Raw genomic sequence first — 26,807 nt, forward strand, 5'->3', positions numbered from 1 at the left:
AACCATCACACCATCACCATCACCACCATCACCACCATCACCATCACCACCATCATCACAATCACCACCATCATTGTCATCACATCACCATCACCCAGTCTCTCTAGTACATGTAACACTGAAACAAAGAACAACAACAACAAAAGTCAAGTTAGGTTTGGCATTAATTCTTTCACTTCAGTTGGTGGCAGGGTTGACAAACTGCTTTCTAAAGGATGTTTCATTGAAATTCCCATTAATATGAATCCTCACACTCATAATGTTAACTGACCAACTTGTGACAAGGGGAGGTAGCCTGGACATGTGCTGGAGGGCAAATGCCAGCCTAGAACATAAAACTTTCCAGAGATGGCCAAGAGTATTAACTGAATTTTTTTCTACATCAGCCAAATAGGCTAAACTAGTGGAGCATTTGGATCCCAGTCATAGAAATACTCTCTAAATGGCAAGAGCTTTTGAACTCCCTCTTAGTAGCCAAGTTCTATCTGGTGGAGGACCAGGTGTGCATGGTTAATATTTAGCTGCAGCTAAGAACTCAGCTTATGCTCATGTGCAAACCAATCACTGCCCACAGAGCCCTGGGGACTCAAGATCCCAGCTCCACGGTGTGGGGGCCACTGACATCCTCACATCTCACAGGGAAAGAGGCCTCTGACCCTTCAGCTCTTTCCCAAGACCCACTCTATGCCTTTGGAAGACACAAATTACCAGATTCAGTGGTCTCCACTAACCCAGAGTTTTTGGGTTGGAAATGTGGCAGGCAGGAAGATGACATTGTATGTGAGGGTGGCAGGCAGCAAGGAGAGTGCACTTGTTCTGTGTTCTTCCAGGAGGTCTTCCTGGTGGAAAGTGACAGGAACGATGGTCGCAGTAAGTTATCTTTAGGTGCCCTACCCACCCTCCATCTAAAAGAGGCAGATTTCAACTCATTACTACTCCATGTAAAGAACTTTCTAGAAAACACATGAAACTTCTTGTGGAATGGACCTCCCAGGGAAGCAATGAGGTCACAGGTACTTAAGGGAAGGCTGAAAGTTCATCTGCCCAAGATGCTGTTAAACATACTTGTCATGTGGGGGCAGAGTGGATGACTCCGCAGGTTCCTTTGAAATCTGAACAGTGACTCTTTGCTGGGGTAGAAGTCAAGGACAGCCATCTCTGAGGCAAGAAGGAAGGCATGGGACTGGGCAATGCAGAGTCAGGATCCTGGTCATATACAGAGGCTCTCCCTGCACAGTTGAGCAACCCATTCAGGTGTGTCCACTTCAAGGATGCTGGACAGGCGGGGTGGGATCAGAAGGCAAGACAAGAGGAGCCATTTTCCTGCTGTGTTAAGTCACAGACTGATACCCAGAGATTCCCCTGCCCTGCTCCTGCCTCTCCTCCACCTTGGGAAAGAGTAGACTACTTGCTAACCCCACAGCATATGATGAGCTACAATAAAAGGCTTTAGGCACTTTACACCAAATGTGAGACTAAATTTCACTGAAAGAAGAGGTACTTTGATAACATGGCTGCCTTCTTCCTTGTGTTCTAGAAGGTGCTCATAAAACCCAGGGAAGGGCATAAAGCCAGGATGAACAATTTATCGACAGCTCCTCATGGGGCAGGCTCTGAGAGGGAGCCTCTTTACTCCAGTGACTACATGGTCGATTTGGTCCTATTTGTTTGTTTGTTTAACCAAAGGGTTTAGAGCAACACTGGCCTTCACTCAAATGTGAATGGATTTTTTTCAAAAACAAAAAAAGCAGTAAGTGCTTCCTTTCAAGTGAAAATGACCCCCAAATGTGGGCATATATTCTCCAGTATGACAGAAGCACCTGAATCTGGTTTTTCAATATTAAAATCTATCATTGTGATGATGAAAAGTCCTGGTTTGGTGCCCTCCTGAGATTGCGGTTGCAGGGTATACTCTTGGCTCCATATGAATCTCCAGGCTGGGACTCCCACCACAACATAAATAGGAAAGTAAACAACACAGTTGGCAAAGGCAGGACTTCATAATCACGGGAAGTTCAAACAGGAAGAGGCCCCAAATACACTTATCACAACACTCTTATCTTGATTGAGGGAAGAGAGTAAGAAAGGCTCTTGACTAGCTGGTGCTCAGCAGGTGTTCTATAAATGAGTGAATTCATGAGTAAACTTGCTAAGAGTCACATAGAAAACGGCACAGCTAGTAAAGAAAGTGCTTCAGACTCCCACCCCAGGAAACATTCCGTATCAGTACAACAGAATCCATTTTAGTACAGGGTGGGGGGAGGGGTATGTGAAGAACACTCATTACCTCGACCATTCAACCTATAAAATAGCAAGGTATCTGAATAGGAAAAACAACAAGGTGTGCTGGGGAAGCTGGCATATGGAATACTTAGGCCAAAAGTTAGCAGAGCAATAATGTGAATTAAGTTCTCCTACTTCCTAGTCCAGACTCCACAAGGTATGAAATCAAGATGATAAAAAAGGAGTTCCAACACACTGGTTAGAGGTTTTATTTCCTGTCTGGTTTGGTCTTGAGTGTTCTCAGTGAGCAAGAATTAGACTGGGAGCTTCTACCGGTGGACACACTGCATGTTATTTGCCATTAGTTCTGGGTAACGGTTAAGAAAACTGTGCATGAGGGACCATCCCCTCAGGTGGCTTCCATATGATTTACTTGTCATCACCGAGACTTGATTTTAAAGAATGACTTTAGCCAAAATATTTACAATATCTATATGAAGAAAAGTATAAAATGCTAACAACAGAAATCAAAGAACTAAATAAATGGAGAGATAGTCCATGTTCATGGATAGGAAAACTCAATCTTGTTAAGACATCATTCCTTCCCAACTTGAGATCGATAACTGAACACAATCCCAATAAAAATCCCACCAAGTTATTCTGTGGATATTGACAAGCTGATTCTAAAGTTTATATGGAGAAGAAAAAGACCCAGAAGAGCCAACCCAATATTGAAGGAGAAGAGAAAGTTTGGGGGACAGACACTACTCAATTTCAAGAGTTACTGTAAAGCTACAGAAATCAAGACAGTATGGTACCAGTAAACGGACAGACATATAGATCTGGACCCACCATAAGAATAGTCGACTGACCTTTTGCAAATGTGGAAAGGCAATAGAACAGAGCAAAGACAGTCTTTTCAGCAAATGTTGCTGGAACAACAGGACATCCACATGCAAAAAAGTAAATCTAGACACAGACCCTCATGCTTCACAAAAATTAACTCAAAATGTATCACAAGCCTGACTGTATAACACAAACATCAAACTCCTAATTGTAGCAACCACACTCTTCGGCATTTACCCAAAGGAGCTGAAAACGTATGTCCACACAAACCCCTGAATGTGGATGTTTATATTCTAGCAGCTTAATTCATAACTGCCAAAACTCGGAGGCAACAAAGATGTCCTTCAGCAGGTGAATGGATAAATTAAACTCTTGTACATCCAGGAGTGGAACATTATTCAGTGCAAAAAAGAAATGAGCTGTCAAGCCATGAAAAGACATGGAAGCACCTTAAATGCATACTGCTAAGTGAAAGAGACCAGTATGAAAATACACACTGTGCGATTCCAACTCTAAGACATTCTGGAAAAGGCAAAACAACGGAGATCGGTGGTTGGAGGGTCGGGGGGGGAGGGATGAATGGGGGAGCATGAAGGACTTTCAGAGCAGTGAAGCTACTTCGTACAACCCTATCATGATAGACACATGTCCGTGTATGTTTGTGCAAACCCACAGAACGTAAAACACCAAGAATGAAACCTAACTAAACCCTGAATTGTGGCACTAATGATGTGTCAAGGCCGGCTCTTCAGCTGGAACGAGTGTAACTCACCAGTGGGGATGCTGTTTATGGGGGAGGAGTTGCATGTGTGAGGATAGAAAGTATTTGGGAAATCTCTACACATTCCTCTTAATTTTGCTGTGAATTTAAAACCATTCCAAAAATCAGTTTATTTAAAAAAAAAAAAAAAAGGAAAAAGAGTGACTTTAGGTGTGGTTAAAACTCAGTGACCAATGAGCCTGGGGAAAACTATGGTCAAGGTTCTACGGTCCGGAAAGATTCACGCATGAGGACGTCAGTCGCGGTCATCTGGGAAGAGCAACACTGAGCGAGCAGCGGAGACTGAACTGGCGCGCAGCCGACCCGCGGCCGTGACCCGCACAGCTGAGGACGGGGCAGACGGCTGCCCGCGGGCTGTTTCTAGCACAGGTGCTGTGCATATGTCTTCTCTCACTCACGGTGTTCTTACACCACATTCTGTGTGATGCACAGCACAGAAGCGCATGTGACCAGCGTTTGTGCCGGCAGCGAGGCTTCTGGGCGACAGAAGCTCTTAGCAGTAGTGAAGGTTTGGGGAGCCCAAAGTTATGTGAGGATCTTCAGCCCCTCGGAGGGCCGGCACCCGAGTGTCCACACTGATCTGCTGCACAGGCAGAGAATGGACTCGAGTGTGCAACGGTCCGCACAGATACAGACTGTCACACCCCACAAGAATGTGACGGAGACGCACTGATGACACAGCACAGTGCTAACAGCATGTGCAACGAGACGAGCTCCAGGCTCATTAACCGGACGTTGGGGCAGCGACAAGGATGACACTGGGTCTTCCAGCAAGGACGCAGGTGCAGATGCACTGACACAGAGGGACCCCCAGACTCCCCGAAGCTCAACGGGAAAGCGCCAGCATCTTTGCACCCCGGGTCCATCTGTGAGAACAGGACGTCCGGGTGCGTGGATCACTGGTTGTGGCCGGGAGATCTGAAGGACACACGGGAGGCGAGGCCGCTCACATCCACGCGTGCAGCCGTCACCGAAGGACCAGCTCTGGCCTTTCCCTTGGCACACACTGGACTATCCAGATCTTTCTAAAACACGCATTTCATAGTTGGATAATGCAAAAGTTAACTTAGAAATTTAAATATATCATAGCGGCAGCATCCCCACTAGCTGAAAACTAGAAGCACCCAAACGTCTGTCCCCAGAGTGTGGTGTTACCTGTACGAAAGCGTTTCACTCAGCCTGAAAACGGAGGCAAGGCTCACGCCCGCTACAGCACACAGAAACCTGGTGACATCACGCCGAGTGAGAAATGGTGGTCACAAAGAACACATGCTGTGCGGTTCCACTCCTGAGAGGTCGCTGGAGCCATCCATCCCACAGAAACAGAGAAGAGAGGCTGCAGGCCGGGGCAGGGCAGGGACACAGGGACTCAGTGTGTCATAGGGACAGAGTCGCAGTTTGGGGTGAGGAAAACGTCCTGGGGTCAGATGGCGGTGACAGTTGTACAACGATGTCAACTAACGCCGCTGAACCGTGCTCTTAAAGTGGTGAAGGTGGTCAGTTTTGGGTCATGGGCATCTTACCACAACTTCTAAAAATTTAAATGTGATCAGCGGACACGGAACTCTATTATGTAGAACGCCAGCGCTCCCAGGACTTGGCCGCAGTCGCATCTCGGGCGAGAGGAAGCACGAGGCCTGGCGAGTGCACTGAAGGACAAGCGGCACTACAGTGTGAGAGGCCTGGTCGGACGAGGCCTCGAGCGTGGAGAGGACGCGCACGTGCGTCGCCTCAGGACGGAAGCCCGACCTGACTTAGGTCTTCTTTCTCCACACCTAATGTTCGAGCTTCGCACAGTGACCATTGCTTTTCCCGTAACTGGTAAAAAGCGAACAATCGTCCACGGACCGATTCCCACAGCACACAGACCAAGCCAGAAAGTACGGAGCAACCGTTGCCGGAGCAGGTCCTGGTGGGCAGCCAGCAGCCACTGTCCCTGAGGCAGAGAGCCGGGCGGCAAGGCTTGGACTCCCCACCAACGGGCTGCTGGGCGCTGGCCTCCCCGCGAGCCGCCCTCACACGCGGCCTCAGAGCGCGCTGAAGGGAGTCGCTGTCGATCAGCAAGAAACGAAGAAGAGAGGCTCTTTGCCAGTTTTCGCCAAACGCATGCCTGCCGCACCCTTAGGTCGACTTCCTCACCAGTCTCAGGGGCTGTGTGCGGCTGGGTCTCCTGCGGTTGTGCGTGAGACCTGAACGCGGCGTCGCACGGCGCACTTGCCCACGCTGCACTAGGGCGGCCCCCGCGGCGAGTCACACGGGAGGCCCGGGCGCTCTGCAGGACCCCAGGGTCCCCCTTCCCAGCAGCGGCGCGCCGGACCCACGAGATCCCTGCGGTCCAGGCCGTACCACACCTCCGGGCCTCCCTTGGACTTGCGTCCTGTGGCCTCCACGATGAGCCTGGTTTATGTGGACGACGGCCCAGAGACTCGGTGCTCACGGTGCACTGCACCTGCCTCACGGGCCGCAGGGGGTGAGGCCAACGCCACGGGCAGCTCTCGGGCGGGGCTGGAAATGACCCACCTGGTGTCGGTGGTTATCGGACTCTAATTGAACCCCAGTAGTGCAGAGTCGCAAAGTTATTTTCAGGAAGCCCCGGCCTGCAAATTTAGAGGAAAGTTGGTCTTCTCTCATTCCTTTTCATTAAAATGTAAGAAGAGAAATCTTTACCCCTCCTGCCCTGCCTGACACCCCTGCCCCCCGTGACCTTGGCTGCTCTGCGCCCTTGAGACTGGGCACGCACTTCTGCACACAATGAAGAGAGAAAGCGACACTTTGCAGCTGAAAGACTGTCACGTCTTCAGAGTCCAGGAGCCAACAGAGGAACAAAGTAAGTTCCCTCCCATCTACACGTCATACATTTGCCTTCTAGGAGCCCCCACTCTGTCTTCAGCCCTGAAGGTGACCCAAAAACTGTCTTCGGTGACCTGACTGTGGGGTGACCTGACTCTGTCTCGGTGACCTGACTGTAGGGGTGACCCGACTCTGTCTCAGTGACCTGACTGTGGGGTGACCCGACTCTGTCTCAGTGACCTGACTGTAGGGGTGACCCGACTCTGTCTCGGTGACCTGACTGTGGGGTGACTCGACTCTGTCTCTGGTGATCTGACTGTGGGGGTGACCCGACTGTCTTCGGTGACCTGTGGGGTGACCTCTGTCTTGGTGACCTGACTGAGGGGGTGACCCGACTCTGTCTTCGGTGACCTGACTGTGGGGTGACCCGACTCTGTCTTGGTGACCTGACTGTGGGGATGACCCGACTCTGTCTTCGGTGACCTGACTGTGGGGTGTCCTCTGTCTCGGTGATCTGACTGTGGGGTGACTCGACTCTGTCTCTGGTGACCTGACTGTGGGGGTGACCCGACTCTGTCTTCGGTGACCTGACTGTGGGGTGACCCAACTCTGTCTCGGTGACCTGACTGTGGGGTGACTCGACTCTGTCTCTGGTGACCTGACTGTGGGGTGACCTGACTCTGTCTCGGTGACCTGACTGTAGGGGTGACCCGACTCTGTCTTGGTGACCTGTCGGGTTGACCCGACTCTGTCTCTGTTGACCTGACTGTGGGGTGACCAGACTATGTCTTCGGTGACCTGACTGTGGGGTGACCAGACTCTGTCTCACTGACCAGAGTGTGGGGTGACCAGACTGTCTCAGTGACGGAAACCTTCTTCCTGAGCATGAGCTGCACAGTCCAGTCTTGGTCTAGGTCCTATAGCTCCAGGTTTACAGAAAGTACAAAGCAAAGGAACAAATTACATGTTATCTTCAGGACATAATCAGCAAAATCCAGAATATAAAAACCGTTACAAGTGAATTCATTTTCTAAAATGTTGTGAGAAAAGGAAGAAGAAGGGGGAAAGCGCTTATGCGAGTTCACGCAGACAAGGCCGCCCCTTTAAGGGCTCTTCTTTGGATCCTGCTTAAAAGAAAAGAAATCCTAAGGAAAGTCTGCGACCACTAGGAGAGGCGCACGCTGATCAGACAGCGGTACCGAGACATTACATTAATTCCCACGCGGGTGAGCCCGTTGAGGGCGGGTGTCCCCGTGCTGCAGCCATACGGCTCTGAGACTAGGCGGACGGCGTCCTCGAGGATGGGAGCCGCCTTCCGCGGAGCCTGAGACGCAGCGCACAAAGGTCCCCTATGGCACTCGGTCTATTCTGTGGCTGACGTCTCACGTGCTTCTTTTTAAGCGTTACGTGCAGCTGGGAAGACGGCATGTGTGAGAAGACACCGACATGGCAGTTAGCACAGGAGAAAACGCCAGACAGAGTGCACGGCTGATAAGGGTCGTTGCAGACGGAAGAGCTTCTTCCAAGAGGACGTTCCCAGGGATCTGCACCTCGGGGTGTCGAGACGAAGGGCCGGTCCCCAGGGAGGGGGAGGCAGGAAGCCCTTCCGAGCAGGAGCGGACCCCCGAGTGCGTCAGGTTCTGCGAACACACCTGGCTCTCTGATGGCTGTAAAGTCCCTCCGGTATGGGCTTCCTATGTCCAGTGACTAGGGCAGAGGCCATTGACAGATGTTGACAGGTGGGATTTTTTAAGTTGTGGGAGAGGAGAACAGCAGCAGGGAAGCCGTGTTACAGAGAGGGGACACCTGCCATCGCGTGAGCGCAGCACAAGCTCGTGGGTGCTCAGCGCCACGGAGAGGGGCCAGCGGAGGGAGCAGAGGCCCCTGCTCCGGGGCTGGGTGGTGGGCGTGGCCGTCCGTGGTGTGTTTACGGCCCAGGTGTGGGGGACATGGAGCCACGGGAGACGGGAAGTGGAAGGATGATGTGAAAGCCCCATCAGCAGACAAAGGCCTCTGATGGAGTCTGTAATTATGGGCCAGCAAGAGGGGTTTCTGAGAGCACAGCGCGGTCTGAAGGGGGAGCGACAGCCCCCAGCGGAGGGCGCGGCGCTCCTGCCGCGGTAGCCGCCCGTGGAGAGGGCCACCGCACAATGGTGTATTTATGGGCAAACAATCCGTAGGCAAGTGCACAGTCTGCTCTCTCACAGCTCTCCCTCTGCGCCAGGACGGAGAAGAAAGCACCGGGCCTCCCGCTAATTATAACTTCTCTTCCTTCCATTTAGAAGGTGCCATAATGGCTTTGTGGGCCGAGAGAGAGAGAGAACAGAGACCTTCTTAGCTGAAAAGCAGCAGCACGGAGAAAAGAAGACTGTCAGAGCAAATCCAATTAAGGCGTCACTCACAGAAAGACGGTGATGTTAATGTGATTCTTGGTCCATTTTTGTAGAAACCCGCTATCTGCTCAATTTTATTATTTGTATATCTTCAAAGAAGAAGTCACATTTTATCAGAGTCTCCCTTGATATTTGATGTCTTAGAAGACAGACGCCCCAGAGCCCCCTTCACCCAGCAGAGGAGGGGCTGTCCATACCCCGTCTCCCTGGGGCGGCCACAGCAGGGCCACGACCCGCGGGAGACTCCAAAGGAGCAGCGTGAGAGCCAGTCACTTCGAGGCACACAGGCACCCTCACGGCACTGTGTAGCGTTAGTGTCACTGGGATTTTGGGGAGAGGCCAACCACCGTAACTCCGTGAGGTGGCCCCGGGTTTGAAGTGCTGAGGGGTGACATACACCAAAAGCAAAAGCCTTCATGTTCCATTTTCCAAATGTTCCGTGGCCAGCACGGTTTGGGGGCCAGATCTGCTAACGTCCCCAGCCTGGTTCAGCACCTTCATCAGTGACGTAACGTGACAGATGCTGCGGGCGGGGCCCACACACCCTCGGCTCTCGCCACCCCCAGAAGAGCCCTTTGCTGCGGGGCCTGACGATGACCTGCTTCTCTCCCACAGCGGCAGGAGGCCAGGAGGGTGCTGGAGGCCATTCCTCACGCCGCACCGCTGCAGCCTTGACCCGGGGCAGCGCTACCGGCCACCAACTACTCAGGACGGGCAGAGTGCAAGGGGTTGGCCCTGGGCAGGATCCAGAAAGACAGAAGCAACAAGACCACGGGGGGCTGTTGGGGGTGCCGACTTACCATCGCCCACGGCTGGGGGGTCCTCGGGGTCTCCTGGAGGCAGAGACCATTTCCGGAGGACTGCTGGGGCCGAGAGGACCCTCGCTGTTTTCCAAGGTCCGCGCAGGCGGTTTTGAGGCCCGGGGTCGTCCTCCCTGTGGGGCGCGGGGGGCTTCCGAGCCACAGCGGTGACCAGCGCGGCGACCGGGCTCTGCCTTTCAGCGCCGCCATCCACCTTGGGGCTGAGCTCATCAGGCTGCAGCAGGCCGCGGGTCCCCAAAGGGCGGCTCCCGGGGCGCTCAGCCCAGGGCCCAGGAGCGTAGGTCAGAGCAGCCGTCTGCGCGGTGAAGGTCAGCACGCCGTGGGCGCGGGGGTCCTCAACCTGCAGGGGCCGGGAGCAAACACAGCAGGTGAGCGTCCACGTTAGCCACTCGGAAGGGCACCGGCTCCCAGTGCTCAAGGACCGCAGCTCCCGCCATCTGCCACGGGGCGCGCCTGAATTTCCCGGCACCAACAGACCACACTCGCCCACGGGTTCCCACACCCGAGCTGCCGCTTTCCAGACGGGAGTCGCACAGCCCCAACACTCGGCCCGCGGTTCCCGCACGTCCAGAGCCAAACATCCCCGCCGTCCGTCCTTCCAGCACACCGGGCTCCCCCCGGAACAAACCTCGCACTCAGCCCCTCCCCCAGCCCTCGCCGCCGCCGGTCCACTCCCGACTCTGCGGAGTCGTCCGTCCGGGACGAGTCCCATCGGGGGACTCGTTGAGCACATGGCCTCGTGCCTCCTGCCCAGAGCGCCGTGCTGGAGGAGCAGGGACGCGGCGTCCGGGGCTGCCTCCCTCCCGCCGCCAAACACCTCGCCCTGACGAACGCCCACATTGGGTTCGTCGGTCGGCGGACCTCTGGGGCCATTACGCCGCGAGGAACAGTCTGGGCAAGTTTCTTGGGGCCGCGTTTCCAGTTCTCTCGGACGCCGTCCGGGACAGCGCCAGGGGTGGGGACCCACGCTCGCGACTTGCCGGGACGCTGTCCGACGCGGCCGCACCGCTCACGTGCCCCCCGCCGGGGAGAGGACCCGTTTCTCTTCCTCCTCTTCGCCCGCTGTTTCCCTCCAGCCACCGGGCCCGCGGCAGCTCGCTGAGGCCGCGACGTGCACTTCCCCGCCGGTCAACGACGCGGAGAACCGTCTTTCCGGTTCTGTCACCCGCACTGGAGCTTATCGGTGCGCGAGGACGCTCTGTGGCTGCGACACTGTGGCCAGCAGAAGCTCCTCCTGCCCCGTCTCACAGTCAGTTCACTGCAGCTCTCTCTACCGACCGCTGAAATCCCTCTCTCCTACTCCTTTAACAGCAACATTCTGCAACAGTAGAGCTGCCGGGGTCACTCTTCTAACCCTTCTAGGTCACACCAGCTCCCTGAGCCCCCTCCCGCATGTCCTCCGCACTCTCTCGGTCCACTTTCCCAGGAGCGTGTGCTCTCATCAGACTGTGCTGCCTCTGGACAAGTCAAGGCCCAGCCGTCCTCCACCCGGAACAGTTACAAAAAGGTTGAGAAGTTCAATGTTCTACTTCTGACTGTGGGACCATCAAACTTTCACGGAAATTTCCAACATGGAGGTTCCCAGAAAACTTCAGCTGTCCTGGAGGCTCGTCCAGAGCTGCCTTCATGGTATGGAACAGGTGCGTGGACTGTAAATTCTTCAAATCTTGCCCATCATGTTTTCTAAATGCACCTCACTTGGGGCACGGGGTCAGTGTTGAGTTAGTGGGGAGTAGACCTTGGGATCTAGGTAAGATGTAAGCGTCCCTGAAGTGAAGACGACTGGCTCAGACTCCCAAGCTTGGCTATTTTCAAAAATACCGGGCTGCAGCCTTTCAGGATAGACTTTGGTGTGGCGAGTTAGAAGTGAGAAAACTGGGGTTAGTATGGGTTCTAGTTATTTTGCTCACATATGAACTTGGGCAAATCTGTTGACGTTTTGAGACTCCATTTTCTGTCAAAGGAGGACACGGGACATTGTCTCTAAGATTGCCTTTATTTCTAAAACAGCATCATCTTAGTTGTCATCCCAGTTGTGTCATGCTCTCCAAGCACCAGCAGAAACCAACGGCTTCTCCTTTAGAAAAAAGTAAGATTCATTAGACAAAGGGGCAGAACAATACAGTGCTACCAGGCGAAGAGCCCCCAGCGGTTTCCCACAAACTGGGCCGAAGGGTCAAGGTTAAGCTCAGCCTGAACTCCGGCTCGGAAAGACCGTCCCCGAACACCCGGTCAGGTCACAGCGCTGAGGCGGCGGCGAGCGTCCCTGCGCCTCAGTCATGTGCCTGGCAGCATCTCTCCTCTCTTGGCTACGAATTCAGCCTCACAGAGCTTCTACTCAAAGGGCTTTAGTTGCGGCTGAACCGGAGAGCTCTGGGACAAACCCGGGGGAACACAGCGCGCAGGACATCCCCGCTGAGCGTCACCTGCGCTGAAGACGGCGATCAACGGTCTCTGGGGTCTGTTTCTCCTGTGAACCAAATCAAGGTGAAGAGGGAAAAATAGCATTTCAGTAGGCAAACTGCAGAAATAATAGAAAACATCGTTTTGACAAGTCACACCAGGTCCTCTGTAAATGATAGCCAGCACGATGGGGCCTCCGGGGAGCTCGCTGGGGCCCAGGGAAGGGGCCAGCCAGCAACTCGGAGCCAGGCCGCTGGGAGACCAGCAACACGCGGATCTAGCAGTGGCTTCCTGTTGGTGGCGTCACGTCTTGCAGGACAGGGCTGGAGGACGAGGCTGGATTCTGGGGCAAGGCTGCCTGGGTCTGAATCCCAACTCCGACCTCACAATCCCCGTGAGTGTCGCTCTGACGAGGTGTGTAGCCTCTAAGCCGTCCATCGGGAACGGTGATCAGGCTGGCACGGGCGCTCCCACCGCGGTCACTCACTCGGCCTTCTCGGACACTCCCTGTCCTCGACGCGGTGGGACGTCCCCAGATGGAACTGCGCAGAAGCCGCTCCCCACTCTGAAGGTTTTAAGCCTGAATTCAACAAACCAATGACGTCAGGTTCCCTAAAATAATGCTGAACGACTGTTGGGACCGACCTGGCAACCACGGTTAGCGCCTGAGAGTACCCAAATCGGCCAATTCCCCGCACACGGCGTGGCTGCATGTGGTACCTTAATTCTTCACACCGTCCGTCAGAGGACTCTGGCTGGCGCATCCCTGACACGGTACAGTCTGTACAGCGCGTCTGGGAACAGCCCCAAAGGTTGCTGAACTTGACCCTGAGGTCCTTCCCATGAGGCGGCCACATGCGAAGGAGTGGACGCACCGGCTCCCACCGTCCACACTGTTGAACAAAGCAGGGAAGACGGCTCTGTGGGAGGCGGGCCTGATCCCGCCAGCGCAGCTCCGGGGCACCTGAAGGACGTCGAGCTTCCCTCTTCACTGCCTTCAAAATTAGGAAAATGCCTCCTTTTTCCTTAACAAGCATAAGGCTGGGGGAGAATGAAAAAGTTGGTTCCAAGACACAGCACACAGCTCAGAGGAGGTGCTGGATAAACAGGGGGCACGATCACCACCTCTGTGACCATGACGCAGCTCTGACACCCCCCCTCTGGAGCCATCACCTCTGTCACCATGACCCTGCTCCAACCGCCCCCCTCAACATCACCTCTGTGACCATGACCCCGCCCTGACCGCCCCCCCAGCGGCAGCACCAGGCCGCCACCAGCACACCAGCAGCATCACGCGAGCTAGAGGCGGGCGTGCCGCGCTCTGGCCGACGTTCTGCAGGAAGAAGGTCTCCGACACGGGGCCGCGGCACAGCACCAGTGAAAACGGGACTTAGCTCATGGCCCGTGGGACTCTTCGTGAAAGTGTGTCTTACACGGACAGGTGTTCAGTGACCCTAATATGGAGGGAAGGGGACCGTCAGCTCGTTGCCAGCAGCCGGCTGACACCGTCCTAGAGCCGCAGCCTGTCCGCCCGGCCACGAGTCTGGCGTGGACTCTCCCCTTCCCGCCAGCCTCCCCGACCCGGGGCCCGGAGCTGAAGTCAGGTTTCCTTCCTCTCGAAGAATCCGCCCGCCCTGGTCCCAGATGCGGTTAGGACATCGGGCTGCCGGGTGGGCCCGGAGGCCTCGGGGTCCCGTGAGCACTGAGTGGGGACACCTAGGTCTACACACAGGCCACCGAAGCTCTTCAGGTGTCCTGGGATGCCGAGGACCCAAAGCAAATTAGGAGACTCACACCGGGCCGTCTCTTGGACACAGAACATCTTCTCCCGTTCGCCTCGCGGCCCGAAGGCAACCCTGACAAGCACGGCGCTCCAGACACGCATGCTGTCGGAGACGCTGCGCAGCAGCCGCACAGTCCACGGGCCTCCTGACGAGGTGTCCCCATGGTGCCGCTGGACGTGGCAAGACTGGGCTTCCCGTATGGGGTCTCGGGAAGCCTCCACCTGCAACTCACTCATGTGCAGCAGGGGTGACTCTGCTGTGCCTTTCTGTGCTCAGGACACAGAGGAGGACTCTGGTGCGTTGTGAACTCTCTTCCTCTCCCTCTCTCCCTCCCCCTACCCTTCCTTCGCTCCCTCCCACACAGAGAGAAGGCCACCCTGCCAAAGGTGGCCAGGCCCGGCGCAGCCAGCCCACCCGTGCGCAGGGAACACACCGCAAGGGTCGTTCCTATGACAGCACTGCTGCCAGCACAAAAGACACATCCGCCTTTAGGGGAGCCTCACACTGGTCTGCCTTTCTCTGCGGCGCAGGCAGCTTTCGGTTAGAAAAATGAGTCTCCAAACACTTTTTACAGAGTTCACAAAATCTATGTGGTTGAAGAAATGTTAAGTTCGAAACTCGGGATCAATGACTTTTTCAGAAAGTTGACCATAATGCGCGCTGTGGATTTTACATTACGGATGTCCACGGCGACGCTGCCTTACGGTCGCTGGGAGTGGCTCTAGAGAGGGCTGGCGGTGCGAAGCCAGCAGCCCGGCCCCTGCTCTCTACACACCCACATGACCTGTCCTCCTGCCACTTCTGCTTCGTCGGCTGTCCTGCTTCGCATCTCGTCCTTCCCAGCCCCAGCACCCACAGCCTCACTCAGCAGGGAACTGGTTCAACGGAACCACCGCCGCAGAGTCCGTCCTCCGCCCACCTGGGATCAGCACGAAGCTCGGAGTTGCAGGCCAGCAACCATGACCCCCACCTCAGAGTGGGAGCTGCTTTCTGAGTGCTGGTGACAGGCTCCTCTTTGGGTTTCTGCGTTTGATTCTTTCTGACCCTTTCAACAATCCCACGGTGTAGACACAACTGCGGTGTCCACTGGCAAGTGAGAACCAGCCCTGGGACGCAGCCCCGCATGTCTGGCCTTAGGCTGCGTTGCAGAAGGAAGCAGGCTCGCCCTGCAGTCTGTCTGGAGGAGAGTGGCAGAGTTGGAGGCGGAAACTTGCTGACCTCGTTTTCGGGTTGAAAAATAAACATGAAGACACTGGACAAGAGCTCAGGTTCTGACTCAGCTGGTGGCGGAGTCCCTGGTTGGAAGCAGACACCTCACTCCACCTTCTCAGCCTCTGTTCGTCTCTGCAGACCACTGAAGGTCTCGGGGAACTTCTCGTCCTTGTAGAGCATGAGGCCACAGAAAGGACAAGACTGTGGCTTTCTTTCTCCCTATCCGATCGGAGCGGAGGAGTCCAAAAGGGAGAAGTGGACAACTGTCGAAGAATCCCCACGTAGCTTCTCACACATGAGAAGTTATATCAAAAACAGAGGCTGTCGTCTGCCCGCACAGATCCAACATAAGACGTGATGTGATGAGCTCTGGGTGTTACACTGAACATTATATTAAAAACCAATGACGTGTGATCCCTTGGCTAATTGAATTTAAATTAAAAAAAAAAAACAAAAAAAAACAAGAAATAAGGACTTCTCACAAAGCTTCTCTGTGGCTTCCTGTGAGTGTGTTCAACCCTCTCTCCTCCCAGCAAGTGAGCTGTCGGAGGGCAGGATCGGGCCTGGGGCCCAGCGGGAGGAAGGCGGAAACATGAGCCAGGAGGAGAAGGGGGCAGGGCTTGGGAGAGATGCTGCATGTGAGACCCCACCGCGTGAGGTCACACACTGCCCCCAGCCCCCATGACTGTCACACCTCAGACCCTCCACCTGCGGGGTAAGCAGATGAACACGTAAATGTTTGCCCACAAGAGCTCTGTTCCGAGCCGACTGGAACCTCGGGCTTTCTGGAAGGGGGTGGCCTGCCTCTGCAGGGAGGACTTTACCGAGCAGGGAACGGGGGACGGTACTCAGAGTAACTACGATTAATCCCTTCCTACATATTAGACACAACCCTGAGAACAGATCTACCACGAGATCCCAGCTTCCCCCGCAGGTCAGTAGAAGTAACAGCCTGAGAAAGCAGATCTAAATCAAACGACCGTCACGGCTGTGGCTCAGACACCACGTCGTGGCCCTGGTCTCACAGCGGCATCTGGACACACACTCCTCCCAGCAGCGCCTCTAAGTAGGGGCCAGAAGGAACCCTGAGCCCCCAGACTGGATTCCCTAAGGCAGCACCTCTTCAAAAACGGAGGACGCCCCGCTGGTTTCCAGCCCGCAGCTGTGAGGAGACAGCCACCGTGGACACCCAGTGAGGTCTTCTTGTGGACGCACTGTGCCATCTCGAGCCTGTCGCCAGACAGACAAAGGGTCGACTGCAAGGAACCGCCAACACCGCGGCTCTACGTTTAGGTCCCACCAACTCCCTCACACCCTCCCCGGCAGTCAGCACCCAGCCGCTTCATTTCTGTTCTGGCCAATCTGGTGGACGGGAAGTGGTGGTCCTTTGCGGAGCTACGCTGCATCTCCCCAGTGAATAATGATGTTTGGCACCTCTAAGGGCCTAATTGGCTGTTTATAGCTCTTTTTCTTATAAAGCGCCTGTTCAAACTGCTCACACGTTTTGTGTCGGCTTGCTCAGCTGTCTTTCCTGTTCGTCTTTATTAAGATGTACTTGACACATAACAAAGAGCACACACTTTTACTGACACAACCACGCACCTATGAGCAGCATCACCAGAGTTAAAGCAATGAACGAAACTCTCACCCCAGAAGTGCGCTTGTCTGTCCTCCTCCTCAACACTCCTGTCCCACAGCCTCAGGCAAGCACTCATTTCCCTCCATCACTCATGCACTGCTTTGTATTTTCTCATACTTCGTGTAAATAAAACCCTATTGGCACGCACTGTCCGTCTGTCCGTCAGCATGATGACTTGGAAAAGCATCGAGATACGGCACGCATCAATAAGGCACTGCTTTGTCGCCGAGGAGCATCCCCTTGTCTCGTCAATTGTCGACAGGCGTTGAGTTTTTCCGGTTGGTGGGAATGACGACGACAGCTGCCGCGAATATTCGTGGACAGTCTTCGAGCGGACTAAGGTCTGCAGGATCCCGGACAGGAGTGTGCGGCTGGATCACGGGTGGGCGTGTTCCCACCAGCAGCGGGTGACAGGTCGTTTCCCCACCCTGTGCCAACACGTGGGCGGTCTCTGAAGTTTCAGCCGTGCTTGTAGGCGCGAGACGGCAGCCCCTGCCGGTGCGTTTTATTTCCCCGACGAGCCCCACGGATCATCGCACCTGACTTTACTTGCCACCATTTACTTTCTTCGGTGAAGTGTCTTCAGACCCTGTGCTCGGTTCTTTACTCACCTCATCTTTCTCCATTTTAATGAGATTTGAGAGCTCTTTATACAACACAGAGAAAAGTACTTTTTCAGGTGTATTATTTGCAAATTTTGTTTCCCAGCCTGTGACTTGTCTTTTCATTCTCTTACCAGGACCTTTCACAGAAGAGACTTGCTGATTTTTATGAAGTCCAACTTACGAGCTCTTCTCTCCTGGACTTCACTGGCCGTCATATTTGTACGTCAGTCTGGGGAACCTCAACACCTAAGACGTGTGACACGTGATCGTATCTCCACTAATTTGGACTTTCTCTAGTTACTCTCACGGTTTTTTTTAATTCTCAGTAGAAAGCATTACACATTGTTATCTTTCTCTTGTTCCATAGTCTTGATGCTACTGTAAATGACGTCTTCCGCTTGCAGTTAGTGTATAGAAATATAACTGATTTCTGCACATTTACTTGGCATTCTGTGGCAGTTCCGTGCTCACTTATTCGTTTTAGTGGTTTTTTGTAGATTCCTCCGAATCTTCCACAAAGCGGTCATGCAATCCGGATGTCATTTATTTCCTCCTCTTGCTTTCCTGAGCTGACTAAACGCTCCAGACAGAAGTACGAGCAACCCTCCTCCTCTGATTCCAGATTTCAAGCAGAAGACATTCAGTCTTCATTCAGTGCGATGCTCCTTGTGGATTTCTATCCTGAATTGATGATGACTTTTGTCAAATACTTTTTCTGCATCTTTTACAACTATTGTGTAGTTTTCCATTGTCTTGTTAATGTGGTGAATTATACTCAATTATTTTCAAATATAGACAATTTCTCTGTATCATCACATATTATCTTTTTTTATATAATTGGATTTGATCTGCTAAAATTTATTTAGAATTTTTGCTTCTATATTTCTGAGGGATAATGATCTGAAGTTTTCTTTTCCTATATTATTTCAATCATCTGATATTTATTGGCTTATTTTATGGCCCAGGGCATGATCTATATTGGGAAATACTCTGTGTACACTTAAAAATAATGTGTATTCAGCAGTTTTTTTTTTTAAGATTTTATTTATTTATTTAACAGACAGAGACCACAAGTAGGCAGAGAGAGAGAGAGAGGAGGAAGCAGGCTCCCCGCTGAGCAGAGAGCCTGATGCGGGGCTCGATCCCAGGACCCTGGGATCATGACCTGAGCTGAAGGCAGAGGCTTAACCCACTGAGCCACCCAGGTGCCCCTGTATTCAGCAGTTTTTATGGATATTATCATTCTATTAATATCCATTAGATTAAGATTCTGATGGTATTACTCAAATCTTTTATATCCTTACGATATTTTATCTATTTGTGTAAGAAGTTCTTGAGAAAGGAGAGTTAAAATATCTAAAAATGACTGCGGACTTGTATAATTCTCTTAGTATTCTCATAGTTTTTCTTTACGTATTTGAAGTGCTGACGTTAGGTTCATGAAACAGATTCGCGTCCTATAACGAACTGATCATTGGGTCATTCTTACACGCGAGTGTCTCGCAGCGCCGTGGGTCCTGACGTGCCCTTCAGCAACAACAGAGCCGCAGTGGCTCTATCCGGAGTTTCCTTTGTGTATATTTTCCACACTTTCACTTCCAACTGACATAGGTCTTTCTAATTTCATGTGATTTGGCTTTAGTAGAGTATAGTTAATTGTTCTCTGCTTTTATTAAACTTGAATATCCCTGCTTTTCAAGTGGAGGGCTCAGCCCATTTGTATGACACAATCACCAATACGGGAGGACTTAAGTCTGCTTTCTTGATATTTGTTTTATATTCAGCCCACGAGGTCTTTATTCCTCCCTTACCTCCTCCTTTCTTTCCTTCATATGGATAAATAAAGCATTTTCAGCATTTCATTTTATCCCTGAATTGACTTTTAGTTATACCTATTTTTGCTTACTTATTAAGATGGATGCTGTGTAAGTTAAAATGTTTATATTTAATTTATTATAGTGCACTCTCATGTAATACTACAAAACTTCAAAATCACTTTTGTGCTCCTGTTGCCATTTACTTTTCTTCCACATAAGCTATAACCTCCCCAATACCTTTTTTTAAAAAAAAGGTTTTATTTACACATTTGAGAGAGTGCGTGCACGCGAGAGCACATGAGCAGCTGGGAGCAGCAGAGGGAGAGGGACAAGCACACTCCCCGTCCAGCAGGGAGCCCGACGTCGGACTCCAGCCCAGGACCCCGGGGTCACAACCTGCGTGTGCCAAAGGCAGATGCTTAAACGACTGAGCCACCCACACGCCCCAAACCCCGAAATACATTTCTATGATTTTCTTTTAAATATGCAATAGTCTTCGTCAAAATCTTAGACCTCTTATGTGTATGTATCTTTTATATTTACTTGCAAATTTACCACTCCCAGTCATTTTCATTCTGTTTTTTAGATATGGGTTTCTCTATGGCGTCATTTTTCTTTAAGCCAAAGCACTTTGCTTATGATTTCTGTAGCGGGGATCTTCCAGACACGGATTTTTCCCTGTTTCTTCTACAGTTTTGAACAACACAGAATTCTAAATTGATGGACTTTTTTCCTTTTCTTTCAGTACTCTATGTTCTACTGTCTTCTAGTCTCCTAATGAGAAGGAAGACTCCTTCTCACAATTATTCCCCAAGATACAATGTCTTTCTTCTCCTCAGTACACCTCTAAGATTTTCTCTTTGTCTTGGGTTTTCCTTGGTTTGATTACAATATGCCTAGATTTTGTTTTCTATTTATCCTCCTTGTGGTTCATTAAGCTTCTTGTATCTATGTGTTGATGTCTTTTACCAATTCTGGGCAAATCCCAGGCATTATTTCTTCAAAATACATCTTCTACCCCATCTCTTTCTCACATTCCCTTCTGGGATGACATTTACACATATGTTGGAGCATCTAATAGTGCCTCATGTATCTCGGACGTTTTGTTCATTTTTTGTACTTCTTTTATGTTCTTTAGGCTTCATTTTTGATCATTCCTATTGACCTGACTTGAAATTCACAGATTCTTTCCTCTGCTGTGTCTGGTCTGTTACTAAACTCATCAAATGATGCTTTATTTCTGATCTTATCGCTTTCAATTCTAGTATTTCCATTTGGTGTTCCTTTATTGTCTCCGTCTCTCTGCTGCAGTTTTCTATTTGTTCATGTGTGTTTCTCACCTTTCCCACCCAATCCTTTAATATATTTCCTTATCAAAGTGTCCCTTCCTCATCACTACACCACCTGAGTCACATCTGGGCATCCTTATTCTTCTATTACCTCTTTCCTCTCGACCATGAGTCACCTCTTCTTGTCCTTCACGTGTCTCCCAGTTCTTGAAGGTAAACTAGGTTTTGTATGAAGAATAGTAGAGATGGAAGTAATATTTGTGCCTGGGAGACGGCAAGTCCTTCTCTGTCAGTCTGCTATTGTAGGGCTGAATTCATGTGAGCTCTACTGGAACTGGGCTTTGGTTTTGTTGCAGAATCAGACTCAGTAACTCCCGGCTACAGTTTGCAGTGTGCTTTTTTCCCGGAACACAGAACAGATTGAAACACTCCCCCCTCCCCGCGATTCCAAAGACAAGAGTCTATAAAACAAATGCCAGCTGTACTGCCCTAAGGGCAGAAGAAGTCTGGTGACCCGCACCCAGCCCTGCCCCCGCAGCACCACCACCCCCACACTGCAAGAGAAGGGGGTCTGGGCTTCTCCCTTGGACCCTGGGGACTTAGGTGAGAAGCGTCTGAATGTATGATGTCACCTCGCCATGAGGCATGGGCTATGCAAAGATGAGGGTGGGATCAAGTCTTTTCTTCAGCAGTGCTGGGATCTAAGCCCTAGCGTGACTCTGAGGATGGATTCATGCTCTGCACACAGCTGCCACTCCTCGGAGCTCGGGAGCTGTCTCTGATTTACAGCCAAGGCCAGTGTGTGGGCCCCACCTCTCTGCTCCCCACAGGGTAGATCTTCTCCCACTGCTCTGCCTTGTCCCAAGCCTCCGGAGGGCTGCTGAGGAGTGCTCAGAGGGTCTGGCGCCCCCGTCCCACCTCCCCATGGCATACTGCCTTCTCGCACACTCAGTGCTCTGTGCAGCTGTGGCTGGGGCCCCTGTCCCCACACTAGGCCCCATGCACTGTCCATGGTTCCTTAAGGTTGGGGCCGCACTCTTCCCATCCCTCCTCCAGCTGGCTCCTCTCCTGCTGCCACAGCCTGTATGAAAGGAGTGGGGCCTCTTCTCCCCTAGAACGACCTCATTAGTTTTTGGAAATCTATCCATTTGAGTTTCTTTGTATCATCAGCAATCCAAGGGATTTCTAAAAGCTAGGACTGGTAGCTCACCTGGCCTGTCCATGCTGCTCAGGTGGGACTGGGGTGGTCTCCCGACATTCTGCACTTGAGTCCACCTGCTGACCTCCTGCTGCTCCCAGTACCCACCCTGAGGAGCCCTCACGGGCCCACTCGCCATCTGGTTCACAGGCCTCCCTTATTTGGAGACTTCCTCACAGAGCCGCTCTATCCTTGACTGTGTGTGCACGTCTTCCCCCTGGGGAGTACTTGTGAGGTCCCAGCACAGGACTAGGGTTTCCCTGTCTCACCCGGCACATAGCACACAGCCTGTAGAACATGAGAATGCTCGTGCCGAGACAATGTCTCCAAAATAGATCAGTTAATTCACAGCATTTCCGAGTGATGAATTTGGGTTTTAAACTTCCCAACAGCATACTGTAAATTGAGAAGGACTGTGTTCTCCGTAGGGATGACCAGGATGCGCAGCCAGTGCTGCTGAGGTTAGTACAAGCCGCAGCTGTCCCAGCCCCGACAACACAGGGTGCGTGAGGGCAGCAGTGCCCTCTGACCCCCTCGGGCTTCGGTTAGGATGTAATTCGTATTAAAGCCTCGGAAGGTAATAACTTCACAATGTTTCTCGGACCCTATGCTAGAGCTAGATTTTTGAAGATACATAGAAAAAGATTATTTATAAAATAATTCACTGGAAATTGGTTGCACCTTGAAAGATCATGGGTGTATAAAGCTTAAATTTCCAACATAGACTTTCATCACTCGAGGGGCCGGAGGTGAGAAAACCCTGCTCCCAGCCCTGCCTGGCTGTACTTCTGTAGCAAAGAAGTCTGCTGGGCAGCGTTGGTAACGTCCGGTCATGGACTTCTGCTCTGTCCAGTCTTTGTTCATCAGAGAGATGACACTGGACAGAGAAAATAACAAGTTCTAGGTTTTCATGCATTTTTTAACACTGAGAAGCATCCGTCTCAACACAGAAGAAAAAGCCTAAGCCAGAAGCGCCACCACGTGCTCATTCGCTCTCCTTCTCCGTGTGCTCATCTTCTGAATGACCCTTGTGACGTAGCGCTAAAACGGCCACGTGGCAGGATGATTGCAGAGTCCATGACTACACGGGGACATCTGTGAGGGAAAGTGCCCAGACAAACTCTGGTGGATGGTACTCCTGCCGGATGTTGAAGGACTACGGAAGCCAACCCTGGCCGTGTCGATGGATGGCATGCGCGGTGAGACCAGCGCCAGCCCCGGTCCCGTCTCTACGGACACGGAGTGCAGGCAGGGACGGACGCCCCCTCTCCCTGTGCCTCCAGTGGCCCCAGGGTGGAGTCAGAGGCAGCGGCCCCACCTTTCAGACACAGGCTCTCGAAGGAATCGGGGTCCATGAAAGACACCAGTCCCACTTTCTTCTGGAACGGAAAGGCCACCTTGAGAGCAATCCAGGATGGACGTCAGTGGCAGAACTGTGGCGCACAGGAGCCAGGGCTGCAAAGACACGGCAGCACATCCTACTGGCTGGCGTGAGGAAGCTACACAGTCACGCACCCCAGCACCACCACAGGCCTCACCGGACCCATGGAGGCTGGTCCGGCAGAGTCATTCACCACTCGGGAGGTCATGCCCTGGGACCAACCCAAGAGCCCCCAGGAGCTGTCCCATGGTGTGGCCACCGTCCCTCCCAGCACTCCCGGCCCTGGAGTCCCCGGGGTCCCCCTTCACGAGGCCCCACCATCGGCTGCCGCTGATTCTGACCCTGACGCCGTGCTGTCGGCTTCCTCGGAGTAGGGCACAGACAGCACGGCGATATGGCGGAGAACCTGGGTGCCTTCCCTGCGCCCTCCGCGTCCAGGGCGCAGACTCTATCTAAACTTGACTCCCCTGTTTTAGTGCGAGGCTAAGTGCATGATGACCACGCTGAAGGGGAAACACGTGCCGGCTTCAGAATGAAGGCTGGGGCTCCCCACACCAGCGGGGACAGCTGAGGAGGCTTCACGAGCGCCCTGTGGGACGGAGGCGAGCTGCGGCCCTGGAGCCTGCCACCTCCCTTCAGTTTGTGCAGCACACGGAGAAGACCCCAGACTTAGGCTAGGGGAACGTGGTGAGCCACTCCACTGAGAAACTTCAGCTGGTTCCTTCACTCAGGCATCTTCTGGGTCTTCCGAGTCTGCAGAACTTTTAACGACTCTCTTGCCCTTCCCCCCTCCACAACCATCGCTGGGTCCAACACGCAGGGTCACGAGGCAACGTCTCCCTTACAGACGCCCAAAAATCCACAGCCAAAGCCAAGGCTGAGCACAAAGCTTTGTGTGATAAGGACACAGCAGACAAAGGAGGCAGATGACACGATGCTGTTAGGCTTGCGTGAGCTTCAGTCACCCGTCTTCAGGACTGCGGGAGGCACTGGCGTTCTGGTGTGCTGGGCAGTAGGCACAGCCGTGGGACTGGGGCTATGGGGCCATGCGGTGCCGGAGCGCGGACAGAGCCCATGTCGTCAAGCACAGCCGTGTCTTCGGTCCTGCTCAGGAGACGGGGACACCAGCAAGAACCAGCAGCTGGATTCCAGACTCCCGACCTACTTTCCCTGCGTTTCTGAAGACCGTTCGTGACGAGAAGTAACGTCCACCATGAAGTGAGGCCTTCCCCGACAGCTGGACGTGCACTGTGTCCCTGCAGCCACACCGTGGCCATCGGCCGTGCGCGCACCTTCACAGCCAGTGCCCCGGGCCGGAGAGACTGAGCATCTGCCCCAAGACCACACAGCACCGAGGGGACGGGCTCTGAACCCGCTCCGGAGCATCCGGCATCGCGCCCACCACGTCTGCCCACTGCCAGCTCCCCCAGCAGAGTCCGTGCCAACCCCATCTCCTGCCCCGCGGGGCCTGCCGAGCGTTTGGCTCATAGGAAGGGCTCGGTCAGAATCAGCGAATGAGTAAAACATCTTCTCGCCGAGAAACTAATGTGAAGCGGACCCAGCTCCACCCCGGCAGGGTCCGCACTGAGAAGCCGGCCAAGGGTGCAGGCCAGAGCAGGCTTGGGCCGAGCACAGCATGTGGTGTGTGCCCTCCCGGCGCGCCGGGACTCCCTCCCGCCAGGCTGTCCTGTGAGGCCGGAAGGAAGAGCTGTGCCGTCAGGTGGACGCCGCGAGCCAGGCAGACACATTCCATGACCCAGGGTGGACACGTGCTTGTGGGGAGCTCCCCGCCCCCGCTAACCTCACCACCCCTCCCGCGCAGGGTCATGGCACCCGGGAACACGCCTGGCTCTGTACCTCCTCAGAGGCCAGGCCCGGGTGAAAGCCACTCTGAGACCCCCCAGCGGCGAGCCCTCCGGAGGAGCGTGCAGGGCGCGACCAGACCCTAGCCCAGAGCAGGCTTCAAGGATCTCAGCGGCTCCTCGACAGGAAAATATAAAAGGGACCCGCGTTGCTTCCCCCACATCTCCCGGAGCCACGGCCGTCCTCCGACGAAGCCCCAGCAGGGCTCCAGGGAAGAGGAGCTCCATCAGCCGTGCCTCCGTTGGGGAGAGGAACCTACGGCCAATCCAGGGGACACGACCAAGAAAGACGCGTGTCCCCTGGGGCCAAGTAGCTGACACACCCACGGTCACCCTGGACTTCAACGCTGCGTCCAAACACCGTTCTTGGGATGCTGAGGGCCCCGGCTGTGACGGTCACTAGGCCTGCTCCTTCCAAGGCAGCCGAAACCTGGCAACTCCCGTTTAACAAGCAGCCGTTCTCTTCCATCTCAGAGGCTAACGGAGATTTGCAGTTGTTTCTCTACAACGTTCTTTTAAACAATCAGCGATGGCTGGACGGCCCTGCCGGCGCTGGTGTAAATGACCTCCTCCCCAGACACTGTGCGTGTGGGAAGCCTGTGTGGGCAGGTGCACCCGGCAGACAGGCTTCCCGAGAGGCGAGACTAGCAGCAGGACCCCAGCACGTCCCAGCCCACTGGGACGGCCAGCCACCCTGTGTCCACCGAATTCCAGCCAAATTCGGGGTCCCCTCGTGCTCCTTCCCAGCTGTGTGCCCACTGCTGTCCTGGGTCCCGGGGGTGAGGGTGGGCCCTTCCACACCCTCTCTGCTGCCTCCAGGTATCACGTCTGTGTTTGATGGTGGGCTTTCTAGGGCTCCCGCCCCAGGGAAGATGCCCCAAAGACCCTCGCCCCTAAGCAACCCAGACCACTGAGTGACTCAGTGTGGACGGTGGATGGGCCACCACTGCTGGACTCGTGAGCACGCGTGTGCGACTGTAAAAAGGTCCAGGGCCATTCTCTGCGTGTGCCCCGACCCACACAGCACAGGAGAGAAACCAGTGAATGCCCAGGACTTGAGGTTGGGCCTGGTGTGCACATAGAGAAAACAGCCCGTGGCAGGTAGGAGACATGCCCGGCCACAGGGCGAGTGATGGCGGTCACCTGAGCTGCTGGTCTGTCCGGCCTGGTCTTGGGATGAGCATTCGGAGCCGCGGCCTGCGACAGGGCCTCTAGGTATGGCAAGTAACGCTGGACAGCCCTGGCCAGGGCACCGGCCTCCCGCAGACTGGGCCTCCACTCCTTCTCTGCGCTCCGCTCCAAGCTCCTGAAAAGCCAAGAGAACCGTGAGCCAGTCACACGTTTGTCCCCGTGGCTTAGCCGTCCAGGCATCTGCTTCACGCGAGACGAACGCACACGGGACAGCCTCAGTGCCAAGCGAGGACACGGGCCTCGTGGCCAGATGGTGAGGTCCGGCCCCCAGCACGCGTCAGCCACGGGCTTGAGTCTCACATGCGCCCCTGGAGCCTGGGGCTCTGATGCACCCTGGAGCCGAGGTGGGGACTTGACGAGTGACCCCGGAGAGGGTCAGGCTTGGAGTGTGCTCCCAGCCTGGCCGCTCTGAGCTCCGGGGATGGGAGACCAGCTACAGGTGGGCTTCCTGCAAGTCCGCCAGCATCTGAGAAGCAGAAAGCGACCTATGCAGCGGCCCGGGGGCCGGGGGGTCTACCCAGAAGGGGGTCTGAGGTCTAGGGAAGCGGACTGGCTGGGGCAGGGGTCGGGGG

At 53.8% G+C, this 26,807-nt stretch overlaps 1 protein-coding gene across 1 annotated transcript in view; it reads right to left on the reverse strand.

The window, feature by feature from the left end:
* Positions 1-26,807, reverse strand: part of LOC111154447 (protein tyrosine phosphatase, receptor type N2) — a 650,145-nt gene that overhangs the window by 441,262 nt on the left and 182,076 nt on the right. The window contains exons 5-6 of the mRNA XM_022514054.1: positions 26,188-26,350; positions 9,834-10,194 (exon numbers count right to left, since the gene is read on the reverse strand). Coding sequence (XP_022369762.1) covers positions 9,834-10,194; positions 26,188-26,350 — 524 coding nt within the window. The remainder of the gene's footprint in view (positions 1-9,833; positions 10,195-26,187; positions 26,351-26,807) is intronic.

This window comes from Enhydra lutris, unplaced genomic scaffold (genome assembly GCF_002288905.1).
Source record: "Enhydra lutris kenyoni isolate GAN:26980312 unplaced genomic scaffold, ASM228890v2 scaffoldscaffold37, whole genome shotgun sequence".
NCBI lineage: Eukaryota > Metazoa > Chordata > Mammalia > Carnivora > Mustelidae > Enhydra > Enhydra lutris.